At 36.1% G+C, this 19,352-nt stretch overlaps 1 protein-coding gene across 2 annotated transcripts in view; it reads left to right on the top strand.

Moving 5' to 3' along the window:
• The window catches only part of MAP4K3 (mitogen-activated protein kinase kinase kinase kinase 3), a 206,858-nt gene that overhangs the window by 63,748 nt on the left and 123,758 nt on the right, over positions 1-19,352 (top strand). For both annotated transcript variants that reach the window (XM_044663275.1, XM_044663274.1), the window contains exon 2: positions 841-898. In XM_044663275.1, the coding sequence (XP_044519210.1) occupies positions 841-898 (58 nt within the window). The remainder of the gene's footprint in view (positions 1-840; positions 899-19,352) is intronic.

Below are 19,352 nucleotides of genomic sequence, written 5' to 3'. Positions count from 1 at the left end.
TGGTTCTACTGATTTTAGTTTGTACCATTCTTGTCATCTAGATACTCTTCATATTTATCTTCTGATATATTAATATTACATTCATATATCATGTTTTTTGGAGTAATTTTCTTTTTATCCTTTTATAATATACTTGTTACATGTAGATACCAATTTATCTTTCTAGGTTTTTTGGAATTCTTCATGTTTACTATTTCCCCTAGTAAAGTAATATTTTATTACATTAATATGCCACAATTTGTTTTTTTCTCCCATCAAAATAAATACTACTTTGTTTATTTATTTATTTGTTTGTTTGTTTGTTTGTTGTTCCTTTTTTTTTATTTTTTTATTTATTTTTATTTTTTTTAATTTTTAAACCCTTAACTTCTGTGTATTAGTTCCTTGGTGGAAGAGTGGTAAGTGTAGGCAATGGGGGTCAAGTGACTTGCCCAGGGTCAAACAGCTGGGAAGTGTCTGAGGCCAGATTTGAACCTAGGACCTCCCGTCTCTAGGCCTGGCTCTCAATCCACTGAGCTACCCAGCTGCCCCCTTTTTTTGTTATTCTGAAAAAGCACTTTAATAAATACTTTCACATATCTGGAATCTTTCTCACCTTGACCTAGGGATCTCTTAGTGTTTAATCATTTAGTTGAAAAAAAATCCAAACTAGCTTTATCCTAATTCTAAAGCATCTGATTTAAACCATGAATAAGTTAAATCATCAAAAAATTCCCTAATTTTACTATTGCATTTTAAAATGTAAATTAAAATACTATGACTTATTGATCATATTGTTGAAGAATCAAATGTTAACCCAATATGACCTTTAAATAAAATTTTTATTTTCTTCTTTCTTAGGCTCGAAATGTTAACACTGGTGAACTGGCAGCAATTAAAGTAATAAAATTGGAACCAGGTAAAGTTTTCTATATTTTGGAATTTAGCATTTTTCTTGAGCTTGTTAAGTATGGATTATCTTTGTGAAATTTGTCTACCTGCCAACATTTGCATTTCCTTCTGCTTCAGCGAGGTTTACAGGGAAACCATTGTCCTAGACTCCCTGATATGAATTTGACATGCAGTATACTATTGGATTGAGGTAGTGTGGTGGAGTGGGTGGGGAGACATCTAGTACTCTTTGGGAGTGGGTTTTAATTCAAAGGATATGAACATGAAAAATGTAAAATTGTGCATTTTCTAAAAGCCAGGCTATGGTCATATGTCCAGGTGCTTTCAAAAAGCTAGTTTCCTTGTTAAGAGAGTTTAAAAGCTGAGAAAATTCAGAGTTTGAGAGAACATACGGAACAAAGAAGCTAAAATATAGAAAGACAGCACTTTTGACAGAATTCTAAATATTTTTCAGAAATTAAGGCTTTTCTCAAAAGTATATTTATATTTCTCCAGCTTGAGGTATATTTCCTGTTACTGACCTCTAGCCTTTCCCATAAAATTGGAAACCTCTAGAAAGTGCTCCCTGAGTTCAAAGACTGTGACTTGTGGAGTAGTGTTGGTTGGAAACTGGTACCAGTTCTAGACTGTATATATTGTGTACTGGTTTCTGTATTTTCATTGTAGACCTGTATTTCTCCTCTCTTTAGTTACTAAAAATAGCTGAGCACTTGCCTGAACTTTTTGGTTATTGTGCAATCTTGTATTCTTATCCAGGAGCAGTGATGATGTTGGGTGTAGATATTGTGAGACTGTTTAGTAAAGATTAGTGGTTCACAGGATAAATAGGGAATGAGGAAAGTGATTAACATCTGATTGATAGACAAAGGATCCATTGGTCCATTGCCTTTTCCCCTGGGTTTTTTAAAGGTTTGTTAACACGAATGTTGCAAGTATATACACAAGCTTATTTTTGTATTTCCAAGGGCTGTGTAAGAATCTAATAATATTCAGCTTCCACTTGAATGCCACTTTGGTTGCTTGAAAGGCATATCATATAAGTCACCCTGGTAGTTATTGATGGCAGGAACTATAGTAAACAGGCAAATATTTAATTCTAGGTTTGTGGTCCTGTGATCTGTTAAGGATATGTGAAATACCTGGACTGAGTTATAAAAATTTTGCAGTAGGAAGTAAGACTGTCCAGTCTTCTTCTGAAGGTAGAGATATTCCCGCAGAAAGTCCAATTTCAGAGTTCACTTCTAGTTAGGTTTGATATATGTGGGATGGTAACTTCACCTGAATAGATGTGAATAAAGCAGTGATGGGCAAACTACAACCCACGGGCCAGATGTGGCCCTTCAAATGTTCTATTTGGCAGTGTGACATTATTCCTAATCTGATGAATACAATGAATAGGATACAATACAATGAAACTTTAAAAGAGTTGCCTTAGAAACAGACTGACAGATGAGCACTTCCTTTCTTTGGCCCCCTCTTTAAAAAGCTTGCCCATCTGGAATAGAGCATTCCAAAATGTGAGATGGAAGTGACATATCAATCAGAGGTGGTATATTAGAGACAGATGTGGAAGCTGGCAATTTCTTTCAGAATAGATGAATATGAGAGAGGGAGCCATCTTGGTCATTGAACTCTTGGGATGGGTCAAATAGGTGATGAAATCCAATTTTATTACTAACTACAGTTGGGGGTAAGGTAGGGATTCCTAAGGGTTATTGAAGAGTTTGAGTTTCATGCTAGCACACTAGATTTATGGCCTCACTACACACTTTATACAACTGGACATTTCAACTGATGTATCTCAGTTCAAACACTAGAAGTTATGAGCAATTTAGGGCCAAGGTCTTAAATATATCTATATGACCTATCTCTGTCATGACAAAGTCAGAGCATTATCTATAAAACCTTATTGGAAGTGGTATTCAGGAGGGCTGTCCTCAAGATAGAGTGAGAGGAAGCAGAAAATCCCAGCTCTCTTATAATTACTCCATCAAAGGCTAAGCCATAGGACACCAAATTGAGAAATGATTAAGAAATCCAAAAAAGAAACTCTTAGTAGATAACATATTGCCAGCCTGGATCTCTATGAAAGAGGTATAACCAGAGCCTATGGGCACTAGGAAAGAGGGTTCCAACCAGAAATTCTGACCCAGGAGTGCAAAACATGGAAGTGTTCTAGCATAGACCAATCAGCCAGTCAAGTGCCTATTGTGTGCCAACCACTGTACTGAGTGCTGGGGATAAAAAAGAGATAAACGAAATGGTGTATTTTTCTTGATGTTCGACCTCTGTTCTAAGGGGAAGTAATAACAAAAAGAGTAAACATTTAAGTACAAGATTTGCAAAATTTAATTCATTTAATTTTAAAATTAAATTGAACTAAATAGAAATCAATGCAATAAAAGTAACATTTGTTGGTGAAGCTGTGGGAAAATAGGCTCATTGTTGGAGATGTGAATCTGTATATTCTCAAAAGTAATTTTGAATCACACAGGAAATTCACTAAGTTATGTATACTTTTGACCCAACAATACTACTCCTAGGAAGATCGATACTCCTGAGAGATTAAAGAACAAGAAAAGATTCAAATGCACAAAAATATTTATAGCTGCACTTTTTGCTGTAGGAGAGAACCGGGAAATTGGTAAAAAAATATTATGGTATGAATATAATGAAATATTATTGTGCCATGGGAAATTGTGAAAGGGGTGGTTTCAGAAAAACTTGCCTGGATGTATATCAACTGAGAAGTGATTAGAACCAGGAAGACAACTGGAAAGACTTAATCATTCTGACCTTCCACAACTTCTGAGGACTATTGTGGAAGCATGCTACTCACCTCCTGACATAGGAATGAGGCAAAATGACAAAATGAGACATGCCTTTTTTCACCTGGCAAATGTATGCAGTCACCCATCACTATATCATGGATCGCAGCTTCTCTGTATCACGGGCTTTAAAAAAATCTAATTCTGTATCGCAGAGTTTTCGCTATATCATGGGATTTTGCAGACGAATACAGTACTTTTGTGCAAGTTTGTCAACATGGGATTGTACCCGCCCAAGTGCAAAATAGGCATTTCTATATTGGCTGATGGAACAAAAGGCGACCAACCACAGCATTGTGTTCTGTATGCTGGGCACTGATTGGCTCAGTGACTGTAGGTTAATAAAAGTGTGGAAAAGGTTTATAGGAGAGTGGGAAGGGTTTATAAATCCTTAAAATATATACAAATAATAAAATAAATATAATGCCACTACTATGCAGATTTTCACCTATCATAGGGGTCTCTGGAATGTAACTTCTGTGACAGGTGAGGGATCCCTGTAGATTTGTTTTGGATGGCTACTTATTTGTCACTAGGATTGCAGACTATGGGGGATGGTTTGGAGGTGAGGGGGGAAAGGAGAGCTAGCCAAATGATTGCCAAGAGAAAAAAGAAAAGATGATCAATGCTATTTTTACTTAAGTGCCTTCCTTACGTCCTTTTGGTGGATTGAAGCAAAGTAGATTTTACTTTAAGATATATTTTTTTCTTCATCAGCAACTAGCTAGCACAGTACATAGAGTACCTGGCACATGGTAGGTGCTATTTTAGGTAAGGTGGGGATGGTGGTGGACATGTGTCCAGTCATAGTAATAGTAGGAATAGAAGGAGGAGGAGGAGAAGGAGGCAGAGAAAGAAGAAGAAGAGGAAGAATGGTGTCATTAGTGTGGATCCCATTTCTTCTCTGAAGATGTATCAGATGTTAATCCTTTGTGTGCATTTATTTGTTGGAATGTTTGTTATATACATTGTTAGATTGTACTGTGTCAATTCAAACTATTTCAGTTTTCAGATTTTTGGCCTCAGAACTCCCTTATACTTTCAGTATTATAAAAGGATAAAATTGTTTTCTAGAAAAGTTCTACAAGCCTTAAAGAAAATGGGAATTTTATAGAAATACCAAGTAGAACAAGATCTAGCTCATCAAAAGCAACCATGTCAGACAGTTAGTTATATACAAAAATGCAGAAAATAGGATTATATATTCCATTTAACCTACAGACAAAAATACAAATTTAAAGACATTCAGGATCCATTTTCAAAATATGTCTCTAAGAAGATTCTAAAGGAATGAGAGAAATGACAGAGATGATATTGGATTGTTTTTTTTAAGGGTTACCAAGATAACATTCATTACCAACCTTTATATCTACTTGGCCATTTCATTAAGTATTTAAGAATTGTTTCTGAATATTTTTTTTAAAAAGCCTTTAACTTCTGACATAGAATTGATACTAATGATCAGTTTTAGGGCAGAATAGTTTTAAGGGCCAAGCAGGTAGGGTTAAGTGAGAAGCCCAGGGTCACATACCAGGAAGTCTCTGAGGCCAGATTTGAAACCAGGACCTCTCCATCTTTAGGTATGGCTCTCTAGTCACTTAGCTGCCTCTATTTATGAATGTTTTACTGAGGTAGTGGATACAAATAGGAGAAAGGAACAAATAGACTTTTTCAAATATTTTTTCTGGAGGAGATCATGTTAATACAGGCACTAAAGTTGTAGCCAAAGTAAGATCATAATGCAAGATTCCACAAAAGCATTTGAATCAGAATTCTGTCTTTCTGATTCTTCTCCAGCAAAAGTATCTCCTGTGTACATAAGATGTTCATATTATTCAAAGTTCTTTGGGAAAATGCAAGTAGAATCTTACTCAGCAATTCTCTGATATCAGTATCAAATGAGAAATGAAATAGTGACTTATGATCCATAGAGCTGCCTACTGGTATGATAAATGATAAATGATAGCTAAAGAACATGGTAGATAGGGCCCTGCACTTGGAGTCAGGAAGACATGTTCAAATCCTGTCTCAGTGTATGGTGGAGGTGGGCAGAGGAGGCCCCGGGAGCCTGAGCTTGCCGGGGCACTGTCATCACTGTCACCATGGTGAAGCTAAGCCTGGAGTCCCAGCAGTGGCTGCAGCAGCTTTTCAAGTGGACCAGTTTGTCATCTGTTGGGGCTACAGGCCCTGGAGTGCCTGAAACAGCTGTTTTGAGTTTGCTTTGTGGATAAAAGAGACTATTTGAGCATCTGGACTGGAAGCAATCAGTGGACAAGAGAAACAGTGCCAGTGTGCACTTCATTTGGATGCCCTGGGGGGTCTCACTGCATAGATGTGTGTAAAATTGGAATTTGGGAGATGCCATTTAAAAGTATATATATATTTTCTATGGACACATGGGAACTATCAAACTACATTTCCCGTGGTCCAACGGGTTTCCGGTTCTGGTTCTTTGGGCATGGGGACGCCTGCGTCACTACGCATAGGACAGTTTAAATGGGAGGAGAATCCGAAAGGAAGCCCTCTCTGAGCTAGCAGGCGCGGGAAGGTACAAAAGGTAAAATGGCGGAGGCAGTTTGAATTCTTACCGGCGTGTGGTCTAATGATTTTACCAGCATGGCCATGGCTTTAATTAAAATACTAATTTATATTATTATATCAGCCTTTATTATTTTTAATCATAACAGTTGTCTGTGACAAAATAGGTATCTTAATTAATTCTGGGGAACAGAATGTATTGAAATAAATAACTTCAACCAGGAAAAAAAGGCAGGGCTGAAGGAATTTTTCTGTGGGGTTGAGGGTGGGGAAATAGTCACCATACTGATGGGTGATATAATTAGTTCTGAGCTTTCCATTATTTCCAATATTCTCTAACCAAATTAGGTGCATCACCAAAAATATGTATGGCATATGTCCTATCTTGTTTTACCCAAATGAGTGCTCAGTATTTGCTTCTGAGTTTGGGTAGTTATTTTTTATTTTTTTTTTTTAGTTCTTGGCCATATAGGTGGTAGTTTAGTTCATCCATTCTCATCTTTAAGTTTTATGTATTATTCCCTATATTCATAATTTTTCTTGACTAAAAATTTCCTATATTAAACTTCCTCCTGGAAGTTCTGATTTCCTTTCCCTCCCCTCCTTCTGGAGCTAGAGTAAGCTCAACATCTATGCTAGTGCCTTCTCACATCTTTTACTATCAAAATTTGTTGATTATAATAATCAATTTATTGGCTATACAGTTTTTAGTTTTGATGGGAGTTGAAGGGTAAGCAGCTGTTCTATAGATTATTTGGTAAGTTTAAAAGACTTTTAATACTTGACTTGGAGGTTTGGTATTTGTTAAATTGAACTGAAAGTTGTTTATGTAAGAAGAATTAAGACAAATTAACTATGATATCAGGAGGCTTAATAAAAATTTTTTGGCCTGAGCATGATGATTAAAGGATTATTTTCAATCATCTAGACCCTTATGTGTGGTTCAATAATTTTACTAAGATTTTAATGTAGGGGCAGCTGGGTAGCTCAGTGGATTGAGAGTCAGGCCTAGAGATGGGAGGTCCTAGGTTCAAATCCGGCCTCAGACACTTCCCAGCTGTGTGACCCTGGGCAAGTCACTTGACCGCCATTGCCCACCCTTACCACTCTTCCACCTAGGAGCCAATACACAGAAATTTAAGGGTTTTAAAAAAAGAAAGATTTTAATGTAATTGTTAATGCCCCCACCCCTTGTTTTTTTTCTTTTTATGAAATAACATCAAATCCATCCTTAAATACTTACAGTGTGACTGGACAAGTCACTTAACCTATTGAAGTTTCATTTTTTTCATCTGGTCTATGGGGGTGGTAATAAGTAGCACCTGCTTCTAAGGTTTTTGTGAAAGTAAAATGACATCATGTTTGTAAGATTTTTTGGTTTTGTTGTTATTATTATCATCATCATATTGAATATAGTAGGTTTTAGTATATTGCCAGTGATGACTCGCATGTAAGAAGTAGCGTAAAAAGAATTATAAAGAAGAAAAAAGAAGAAAAGGAAATTAATTGGTCATATGAAGAAAGTAAAGGACAACAGATATATAGATAGCCCAAAGTATCTACAGAATGTTAAAATCCAGTACATTAGGTAGAACCTCTTTGGAGGATTTATGTGAGAACCTGGACAAGAATTACACAGAATGAAGGGTGCATAGGTTTCGGTATCCATATTATTGAGTTCAGTGATCCATTAAAGTATATATGTATATGTAAAAATAGTAGGATTTCTTTTAAAATTGAAGGTTTCGTGTTATACCTTTAATAGCTCTGCCAAAATAATTTATTATTATATTTATTTGTTTTTTTTTTTAAACCCTTAACTTCCGGGTCTTAGGATCAATATTGTATATTGATTCCAAGGCAGAAGAGCAATAAGGCCTAGGCAGTGGGAGTTAAGTATCTTTTACAGAGTCACACAACTAGGGGTGTCTTAGACCAGATTTAAACCCAGGACCTGGCACTCAATCCACTGAACCACCGGCTGGCCTCAAAAATTTTTTTTCTAATGACCTTTTCTTTTGTTATTGTTCCACTTCTTTTAAAACAATCTTTTGTACCTACAATCCTGTTCCCAGATTCTCTTCTTCTCACCTTCAACTCCATCTCAAACTAGTTTTAAGGTTTTAGTTCTTTTATTGATTCTTTTTCTTTGTTCAATTTAGTTATATAGTCCTTTCCTCCTTTCTCCTCTTCTCTCTCAGTTGTACTTAATTCAAAATCCCTCCACTCTTCTCCATCTCTTTTCTATGCCTTTTTCTAGAAAGGATTTCTTTACCATGTTCCCCTTCATTAATCACCTTTCCCTTCAGTCCGTAATAAACTTTTATACTTTGTTTCATGGTTTTTAGATTTATTCCTTCTTTAGTGTTATTATGTTCTTCTTGCAACAAAAACTTCCAAAATAACAAATTTTATGTATCTAAAGCAATTCCATATTATTGCCTTATAGAGTTTGTCCTCTCACTTCTTTTTAGTCTTGTCCTTTATTCTTAGAAGGATCAGTTCCTAAAACAAGTAATGAGGACAGAAGTATTGTCCCATCTTAAGAATTTTCCTCACATCCTTAATTGTCCTTCCCACCCTACCCATGATCATTTTCTCTTTCATTTGTCATAAAATCTTCCCATAAAGGTTTATCTCTTTTCATTGATTCAATTCAGGTTTGCAGGATGTATGTCATTTGGGGTTGCATCCTCAGCTCCTTTTTTTTTTTTTTTTCTTCTTCCAAAATACATTATTCCATTCTCTTCTGTGATTTCTAGTGGGCATAGAATAATCCTTGGGTTATTCAAATTTGCTTTTCTTTACATTTTAAGGTCTTTCTCTTTGAGGCTTTTAGAATTTGTTGTTTGTAAATTTAATTTTGAAATTTAAACACTGTGTGCCTTGGAGTTTGAAGCACTGTTGAGTAGGTTTTGTTTTGTTTGCTGGAGATGTTTTTTTGATTATTGAAGGGAAAGAAATAAGCATTTCTATAATGCAGCTATGTGTCAGATAGAATGGTGTGCTTTATAAATATCTCATTTGATCCTCAAAACATCCCTTGAGATGGGTGCTGTCATTCCCTCCATTTTACAGGTGAAGAAATTAAGGCAGAGGTTAAATGACTTGCTCAGGAGTCACACAGGAATTATGGAGTGGTTCATCTTACTTGTTGACTCTAGGCTCTGCACTCTATTCACTGCACCTTTTGGCAGTCTGATTGTGACTTCCTTAGCTGTATTCAAAAGTTTAGGCAGTTGTCTTATATTTAGTCTTTCATTGTTGTATTCAAGTATTTTGACTAGTTCTTCTTTTCTCTTCTTCTTCTTCAATCTTCTTCAAGATTGTCCTTCACTTCAGCATATTTGTATTCCCAATCTGTTTTTCTCTCTTGCTTCTATTTCCCACTAAGGATTTAGGTTTTTCTATTCTGCTAATTATTTCTACCGGGTTGCCCATGAATTATGCAATTTGTTCTCATTGAAATTCTTCTATCAAGGTTATAATTTGTCTTTTGAACCATTCTGGAACACCCTGCTGTGGTTCCATGCTATCTTGGGAATCCATGGAGTTCTGAGTTTCATCATTTTGGTTTCTTTTTACTTGTAATATTTACTTAAAGATACTTGCAGGCTTTTAAAGCCTTCTTATTCATCTTTCCATCTGATTTTTATATTTTTTTCGGTTGATTTATCTTCTTATCTCTAGGTTTTTGACTGAATTTTCTTGCTCCTGAATTCTTTTTTAGATTTTTTTCCTTTTCAGTCAGTCAGTAAACTCTTAGTACACAGAGTGTGCAAGTCCTACTCTGCTAAGCTCCGGGCATACAGAAACTGCAAAAGATGGTCCCTGCCCCCAAAGGTCTCACAATCTAATGGGAGAGACATATACAAACAAACAAAAAATACAAGCCATATTCAGGGGGAAAAAATGAAATAATTAACAGAAGGAAGGCAGGATTAGAGCTTAGTTACAGGAGGTCCTGGGTTCACATCTGCCCTTGGACCCCGGCAAGTCACTTAATCCCCATTGCCTAACCTTTACTGCTCCTCTGCCTTGGAACCAATACACATTATTAATTCTAAGACAGAAGGAAAAGGGTTTTGTTTGTTTGTTTGCTTGCTTTTTTTTTTTTTTAATTTAAAGAAGGATTAGGTTGGCTTCCTTCAGAAGACAAAATTTTAGTTGGGCCTTAAAGAAAGTAAGTAAACAGACATAGGGGACAGCCAAAAACAATGACTTCAACTGAGAGATGAATTCTCTTGTTCTTGGAACTGTGAGGAAGCCAGTGTCATTGGGTAGAAAATAATGTGGCAGTGAGGGTGTAAGAAACCTAGAAAGTTAGTAGGACAGGGCTAGGCTATGAAGGTCTTACACATCAAGCAGAGGCTTTTAATTTTAATTTTTAATTTTACTTCGGAGGTGAAAGGAGACCCCTGGAATTTATTGAATTGTGGGGGTGACATTGTTGGTCTTTAGGAAAATTACTTTAGAGGATGGATTGGGATGGGGAGAGATTCAATTCAGGTAGACTCACGGGTAAGCTATTGGAACAATCCAGGTGTGAGATGAAAAAGTCTTTGTATCAGAATGGTAGCAGTATCAGAGAGATTCTGCACAGGAGAAACCAATAGGTCTTGGGGGAGATCGGATATGGGGGTAAGAGTGAGGAGTTGAAGATTCTCCTAGGTTGTGAGCCTGAGGATGGGAAGTTGGCATTACCTTCCACAGTACTAGGGAAGGCAGAAGGGGAGGAGAGTTTAGGGGGAAAGATACAGCGTTCTATTTTGGACATACTTAGTTTTATGTGTTTATTAGACATCTCATTCAAGAAGTCTGAAAGACAGCCAGAGATGTGAGGTTGACTGTCAGCAGAGAGTTTAGGATAGAATAGGTAATTTGAGAATCATCAGCATAAAGATGGTAATTAAATGCATGGGAGCGGATGGGATCATCAAATGAAATAGTATAGAGGGAGAAGAGAAGAGGGTTTAGCACAGAATCTCAAGAGACACTTTACAGTTAAAGGGTTGATTTGGAAGAGATTCCACCAACGGATCCTGAGCAGAGGTCATATAGGAAGAATGAAAATGCAGGAAAGAATGGTGTCCCAAAAAGAGAGTATAAAGGATGAGAGGGCAATCAGGAGTGTGAGGCTGCTGCAGAGAGGCCAAGGAGAATGAAGATAAAGAAAAAGCCATTCTTTGATTTAGCAACTAAGATATCATTGATCTCTTTGGACAGAGTGTTTTTGGTGGAATGAAAAGCTTGGAAGCTAAATTGTACAATGTTTAGGGGTAGGATTGGAGAGGAGAGAAGAAGGGGAGGGAAGTGAAGGAAGGAAGGAGGAGGAGGAAGAAGGGAGCTATTGGAGGCACCTATTGTGGACAGACTTTTTGAGGAGTTTATCCACAAAGGGAAGAAGAAATACAGGGTGATAGAGGGATGAAAGGATCTAGTGAAAGCTTTTTCAAAATGGGAGATAAACAGTCATGTTTGTGGGAAGTAGAAAATGAGTCAAAAATAGGGAGAGATTGAAATTAAATGATTGTTTACTGACTCCATCCCTTGTGAAGGTGTTTTTTTATTTCCAGGGTTGGACCTCAAAACTCTTAGCTTTTCCCCTCGTTGGAGAATTCACTTTGCAGCACCCTAACCCTGTCCCAAGTAACTTCTGAGACACAGTACTGACCCAAATCAGATTCCATTCCCCTTTCCTTCAGTTCTGGATATATTCCTTCCTCTAACTCCCTGCCTAAGTTCCCACAGGTTTTCATTTCTCTGTCTAGGCTGAGATTGTATCTATAGACTTTTCAGCCTTGTACATGTTATGGGTGGAATTCTGGACCATAATTAAATTAAGAAATATACAAAAATTCAAATTTTCTGTTTATACTATCCAGGTTGTAATTTAAAACAGAATTTTTTTCTGTTAGTGAACAATCATCCTTTAAGTGGGTTTTCTGATATCACATTCCTCTTATTAGTTTTAAAAATACATTATTCTCCAGTTCCAAAACTTAAGTCCTACATCATCTGAAAATTGCTGCTACCTAAAATGAAATAAAGCTTTGGGACATTACTAAAAAAAATAAAATAAAATAAAATAAAAATAAACAAATATATATACAAATTAAATGGATTTTAATTTTCTCTAATTTATGGTATTATTAAACCTCTTTTCTAATTTTATAAATTATTTTATATTCTAAATTTGTAAGGATAGCTAGGTAGTATAGTGGATAGATCACCACCTAGAGTTAGAAAGACTGTAGTTCAGATTTGGCCTCAAATACTTCCTAGCTTAAGTTACTTAAACTCTGCTTCAGTTTCCTCATCTGGAAAATGGGGCTAATAATAGTGCCTATTAATCTCTTCATTGTGATAATGGATTTTTTTTTACAGTTAAATTTCTTTAGGAAATGTTGAGATTCTTTAATTAAATATCTTCCTTTTTACTCATTTCCCATTTTGTGGGCATCAGTAGCTAATTACATGGATCAAGTTGGAATTGACTTTAGTTCTTGTCATAGTTATTTTACCAATTTGATATTGACTTTGTTTTAAAAAATTAAGAAGTTTTAAGAAGTTAGTGGTTTGACTATACATAGATGATTTCCACATCAGCAAATAGTTGTTTCTGTAAAAATTAAATGAATTTCATTATGTATATTAAGTACTTACTATGCATAGTGACTCTCAGCTTGATTAGTGAAAAAAGGAATTGTTTGCATATTTATTGGGAATTCAAATCTACCTCAGGCATTTGCTAGCTGTGTGATTCTGGGTTAAGTCACTTAATCCTGTATGCCTCAGTTACCACACCTATAAAATGAGCTAGAGAAAGAAGTGGCAAATCATTGCAGTATCTTTGCCAAGAAAACCCCAAACGGAGTCAAGGAGAGTTGGCATGACAGAAACATCTGGAGAACAACATGCAATGTTATATGCAGCAGGTTTTTAAATAATTTTCTTTTTCAAATAATGCTTTTGCCTTTTTCATCTTCCTTTTCTATTCCCCCCTTTGTAATGAAGTCACTGAATATTAAAGGGTTTATTCATTAAATATAGAGCTTCTCATTGCAGCATGGCATAATGGATGCAGAATTTTCCTCAGAATTAGGGAGATCTGGGTCCAAGTCCTTTTGATCTATTGTGGGATTGACTAAATGGAGGTGAGGCACTCTCACTGTTAGTTTAGAGGCTCAGGCAGCTCTCTAAGATTATACATTGAGTAGCAATAGGGAACTTAGTCACCAGATCTCCCTAATCACTGAAATCATAAGCCCTGACCAAGAGTCATGGTTACTGGCTCTATATAACTACAGTTTATCCAAAATAGTTGTTCAGTCTTTAGGTTTTCAGAGTGGCAGTACAGTGGATAAATTGTTGGAAGTGATGTCAGAATATTCTGAGTTTGTATTCAGCTTCAGACTCTTAGTAGCTGTGTGACCTTGAGCAAGGCCCTTCACTTATGAGCTTATTTTCCTCATCTTTAAATGGAAATAATAGCACCTGCCTCATGGGATTGTTGTAAGGGTCAAGTGAGATAATGTAGAAAAGGCTGTGCAAACATTAATGTGCCATATAAATTCTAGCTGTAACTGGGATTTAATATTAAAACAACCTCATCACTCTTTTGGGTTAGTTTCAAAGACTTTATAAGCCATATAAGATATTACTAGATTTTTTTCCTTTTCTGTGGACTGGCTTTGCTGTTATTGATGAATTGTGGTACTTATAGAAATGTTTCCATTTTCTTTCTGTTGCCTTTTTCATTAATAATAAAACATAGGATTCTCTAAAATCAAGCCTTGAAGAGTTGGATATTTTAGGTCAAGCTACTTCTTTGTATTTTATTCATAAATACAGTATGTGGAATTTACCACTTGAGAGTCTGCCAATTTCTAAGTTCTCTATAATCTGCATTATTGTTAAATAACAAAGGGGTTTTGATGTAAATGATTTTTAGATTTTAGAAATTGACTCCTATTTATTAGCAATTGTTTTTTGAGACATTTTCACTGAAAAAGTGTATTTATAAAATTAAACTATTTTTACTATGGCAGATTCATTCCTGTGTTTGTTCTTATTTGTAATTTTGCTAACAATCCTATCTTGCATAAGTGGTATGAAAATGGGGCTGAAAAATGGGGCTAATACTTATACTATTCACAGTTTTTATAAAAACCACTTTGTAAAGTGTAAAGGAATATGTAAATGACTGATTAGCAAAAATTATCCATAATTATATCAAATGCTTAATATATTAAGCCCTCCAAAGTTACAATAAATACTTCTTTTGGATTTCCTAGACTTTGAGTTTATTACTTTCCCTGTAATTTTGGTATGCTTTCACCAGGTGGCAGCAGTGTTCTATCATGTAGCCCTAAGCCAAAAGTTACGTTTTTTCTATTACAGTATGGCTCAGAAGAACATTCAGAGACTTAAGTGAAAATGTAAAAGAAATGAGGACCTGACTTAGAGCTATAAAAAGGAATCAAAGTCTAAGCAGATTAAGGAATTTAGAACAAAAGATGGACCCACTGTGGCAGTAGATTCTCAGAGAGACAAGAGAGCAGAGGCTGTGTTTCCCCAGTACTTAGCTTAGTGCTTTGCCACATAGTAAGTTCTTAATACTTTTTCTTTTATTCTTTTATACATGAAAAGAGGGGATTGGGCCAGATTCTGTTCTACATCCATGGTCCCATGTATTCCCCGAGTCCTCTGCTCTCAATTCAACATTTCCAGTGACTTCAGCAAGTCAAAACTTTACTATTTTGGGGCAGCTGGGTAGGTCAGTGGAGTGAGAGTCAGGCCTAGAGACAGGAGGTCCTAGGTTCAAATCTGGCCTCAGCCACTTCCCAGCTGTGTGACCCTGGGCAAGTCACTTGACCCCCATTGCCTACCCTTACCAATCTTCCACCTATGAGACAATACACCGAAGTACAAGGGTTTAAAAAAAAAAAAAACTTTACTATTTTGGTTGCCTGATTCTTTAGTTTATCACATTCTTCCTTTGCAGTGGCAGCCGGAACTGAGAGAGAGGGAAAAATTATCTAAATGCATCCATCTAGTTACAATAAAGAGTAGTTCATGTTAGAAGAATAATAGTTTGGGGCCATGGGCTTTTTCCTTCCCAGAGTAGATAATAACTTATGTCAGAATTATTTTCTTACATAGGCATTTGGGACTAAGTAGGAAATATGGACAGGAAGCTATATCGCCCTTTTCCATTTTAAGAAAGAGATTTAACTGTGGTCTTGGGAAAAGAGTAGTAGGTTATTATGATAGTCCAGGGACTAAACTAGCTAATAATCATGGAGTGGAATGGAAAAGAAAGGATGAATACAAGATAGGTAATAGAAGAATGGAACTTTACCAGATATTTGAGTCAAAAAGGAAGAGTCAAAGATGACTGAGGTGTTAAATTGAATAAATTTGTGAAGTGTAACATTAACATATATAAGAAAGTCATAAAGAGGAGCTAGTTTTGGAGGAAACAGGACATTTTACTTTAGGTACAAGTTTGAAGTAAGGACTGGGTATCCAGATAAAAAATGACCAGAAGACATTTTATAGAATTGCCTTCTCAAAGATCAAAATGTTGAATTAAGTTGTGTAGCTCTTCAGGCAGTTTGATCTTTTTTGTGAGGGACTGCTTTGACCTTGAAAACCATTGCCCCCCTTTTTGGGAGGCTCTGATACATACTAATCCCTCTTCTCAACTAGGAACATAAGTCCAGACAGTGGAAAGCTAGTTTCTTCCATACCAGCTTGTTATATTAACGGTGTGGAACTACACAATTGCATGAAACCTTGTAGCATACCTGTCTTCCTATTCTCTATTCCTTGTATATTTTAATGGATAGGGTGGGGGTATGCCTCAGGAAGCCATGTAACGTACACTTCTGTAAAGCTACACCCCCGGCATCATCTATGCTTTTCCTCATCTAGCAGTTATTGACCATTTAGTTCACTTGTAGTTCCTGCCTCATTTAAAATCCTTTATATATTCCATGACTGCCTTCTAAAAATCTTTATTGTAGCAACCCCTCCAGTCATTAGTCCCCTACTGATGATACTTCAAAGGAAAGAGTATCAAATACATATATTCTCAGTTCAAAGCAAATCCATAGGAAATGGCAACATTTAAAGAAGAAGGGGCATTATTTAAGGAATGGGGGCTGATCTAAGGATCCCACAAAACAAGTGCTGACACCATCAACTCATTCCCCTGGATTTTCTTCCTTGTCTTCTCTGAATCAGGTATAACAAATTCATTATAGCTTTGCTAAATGGAATTAGGCATTCTTCTCTGTATACTGTTTTCAAGGTCTCTTGAAATCATGCTTGTCTTGGCTATTACTAGCTTATTCTGGAAGGCAGCCAGCCACAATCCAGCTCTGCCATGAGATTGCCTAAAGATTTGGGAATCATTCTCAATAGTGATAATAACTGAAGATGTAAAAGTTGATGAAATCTCCAAAGAAGATAAGGAGCATAGTTAGAGAATAGAAAACCTATAATTTAAATCTGGGAAGTACCCACACATGTGGAGGAAGAGGGGACATGAAGATTAGATAGAGGAAGATCCTGGTTAACTGTCAGGAAAACCAGGGAAGAAGAAAGTTTCATTCTAAAGAAGCTAGGTGACACACTGGGTAGAGTGCTGAGCCTAGACCCTCTGAATTCAAATCTGGCCTCAGCTACTTTCTGTCTGTGTGATTCTAGACTTAACTTATCCTGTTTGCCACAGTTTTCTCATCTGTAAGGTGGGGATGATCATAACACCTACTTTCTGGGGGTTGTAATAATTGTAAAGCGCTTAGCATTTGCCTGGCACATATTAAATATTCTATGAATGTTACCTTGATTATTTCTTTAATATGGTCAGAAATCTCAGATGCTTTCATACTACTGAGAATTTTCTTAAGAAAGTTTTCTATTTCTACTTAAATATAAAACATCTTAACATGATTTTGTCATTGTTCAGTCCTTTCAATTGTGTTCAACAATAACCCCATTTCTGAATTTCTTGTTAAAGATACTGGAGTGGTTTGTCATTACCATCTACAGCACATTTTGGAAATTGAGGCAAACAAGGTTAAGTTACTTACCTAGTATCTCATAGCTGTTAAGTTTCTCAGGCCAAATTTGAATTCAGGAAGATGAATCTTCTGATTCTAGGCCCAGTGCTCTATGTATGGCACCACCTATTTGACTAAAAATTTCCTTTGAAACTTCATTGGCATGGCCTATTTAAATGTCAATATTCGGAAGTCCACTTACAAGGAAGATGGATAAATTCAAGGTAAAGAAGAATATACGAATGGATTGGCATAGCAAGAAGCACTTGGAGTAAACAAAGGAAGGTGGGTAATAAAGTAAAAACTAGACAATAAAATGTGGGTTTCAGTTCTAGTTAAAGAAATAGAATATTAAAGCCTCAACTTTACAAATAAAATTAAATCACAAGACCTTAATTCTAGAGCTAAAATAATTAGTTCCTTGATTTCAGCCACTTAACTGTTGATCACAAAATTAATTGCCTATGTGCCAGTTAACTAGAAGTATATAAAGAGTATTCTGGTAAGAGAGATTCAAAGTCTTTTTGTTATAAGAATTTTACCATTTTTTTTAACTCTTCCCTATTAACAAAGAAAAAGTAAAGCAAAACAAATGGTGATCTTATCTGACAGTGTATGGGTGCATGTATGTATATGTCCTATACCAGTAGCCTTTAGCTACAAAAAGAGAATATATGTTTCATTATATTTACTATAGTCTTATAATCCAGAACTTGGTCTTTGAGGCTTGCTTTACTTATAGTCATCTTATCCCTGTCTTCTACTACTCTTCTTTACCCAGCTAAATCACAAATCCATGGAGTTTACTTCCCATTTTTCAGATCAGAACATGGTAATGAATCCTTTTTAGTATAATAATTTCTCTGCCTTCTTTGTTAAGATCAAATAAAATATCTTTGAAATTGCTGTATAAAGCATTATACAGACATATGAAGTACTGGAATGCCATTTTCTTAAAATGTAGCAAGGGCTTAGAGTCTTAGAGCAGAAAAAAAATCTATCATCAGTTTTTGTTGTTTTGGACTACTTCTGTATTGACACATTCATAGATATTTTTGGGGAAAAGGCATGAAAATGGTATTTGTTAAAACATTATTCACCTATTTAAAATCTGCTTTTTATGTAAAGCATTCTTCAAATATTAATATATAGTCCATTTAAGTAAAATCCATTTAAAACCAGAAATCAGCCTGATCTCAAATTTCGGTTACTCTGTTATAGTCAATATAGAATTGCCAATAATAAAGCAAATGATTTCTAGAAGAATGCAATTTTTTTTTATATATTTTTTTTACATTTATTAATATTCATTTTTAACATGGTTACATGATTCATGCTCCTCCTTTCCCCTTCAACCCCCCCCCCCCGCATCCCCCCTACCCATGCGCATTTCCACTAGTTTTGTCATGTGTCCTTGATCAAGACCAATTTCCAAATTGTTGGTAGTTGCATTGGTGTGGTAGTTTCGAGTCCACATCCCCAATCATGTCCACCCCAACCCATGCGTTCAAGCAGTTGTTTTTCCTATATGTTTCCTCTCCTGCAGTCCCTCCTCTGAATGTGGGCAGCATCTTTACCATAAATCCCTCAGAATTGTCCTGGGTCATTGCATTGCTGCTGGTTCAGAGGTCCATTACATTCGATTTTACCACAGAATGTCAGTCTCTGTGTATAGAGTTCTTCTGGCTCTGCTCCTTTCGCTCTGCATCAGTTCCCGGAGGTCTCTCCAGTTCGCCTGGAACTTCTCCAGTTTATTATTCCTTTTAGCACAATAGTATTCCATCACCCGCATATACCACAGTTTGTTCAGCCATTCCCCAATTGAAGGACATACCCTCCTTTTCCAATTTGTTGCCACCACAAAAAGCGCAGCTATGAATATTTTCATACAAGTCTGTTTATCTATGATCTCTTTGGGGAACAAAGCCAACAATGGTATGGCTGGGTCAAAGGGCAGGCATTCTTTTATAGCCCTTTGAGCATGATTCCAAATTGCCAGCCAGAATGGCTGGATCAGTTCACA

Source organism: Gracilinanus agilis, chromosome 2, assembly GCF_016433145.1.
Source record: "Gracilinanus agilis isolate LMUSP501 chromosome 2, AgileGrace, whole genome shotgun sequence".
Lineage (NCBI taxonomy): Eukaryota > Metazoa > Chordata > Mammalia > Didelphimorphia > Didelphidae > Gracilinanus > Gracilinanus agilis.
Note: the sequence above shows the minus strand (reverse complement) of the source record. Positions and strands in the feature narration are given on the sequence as shown.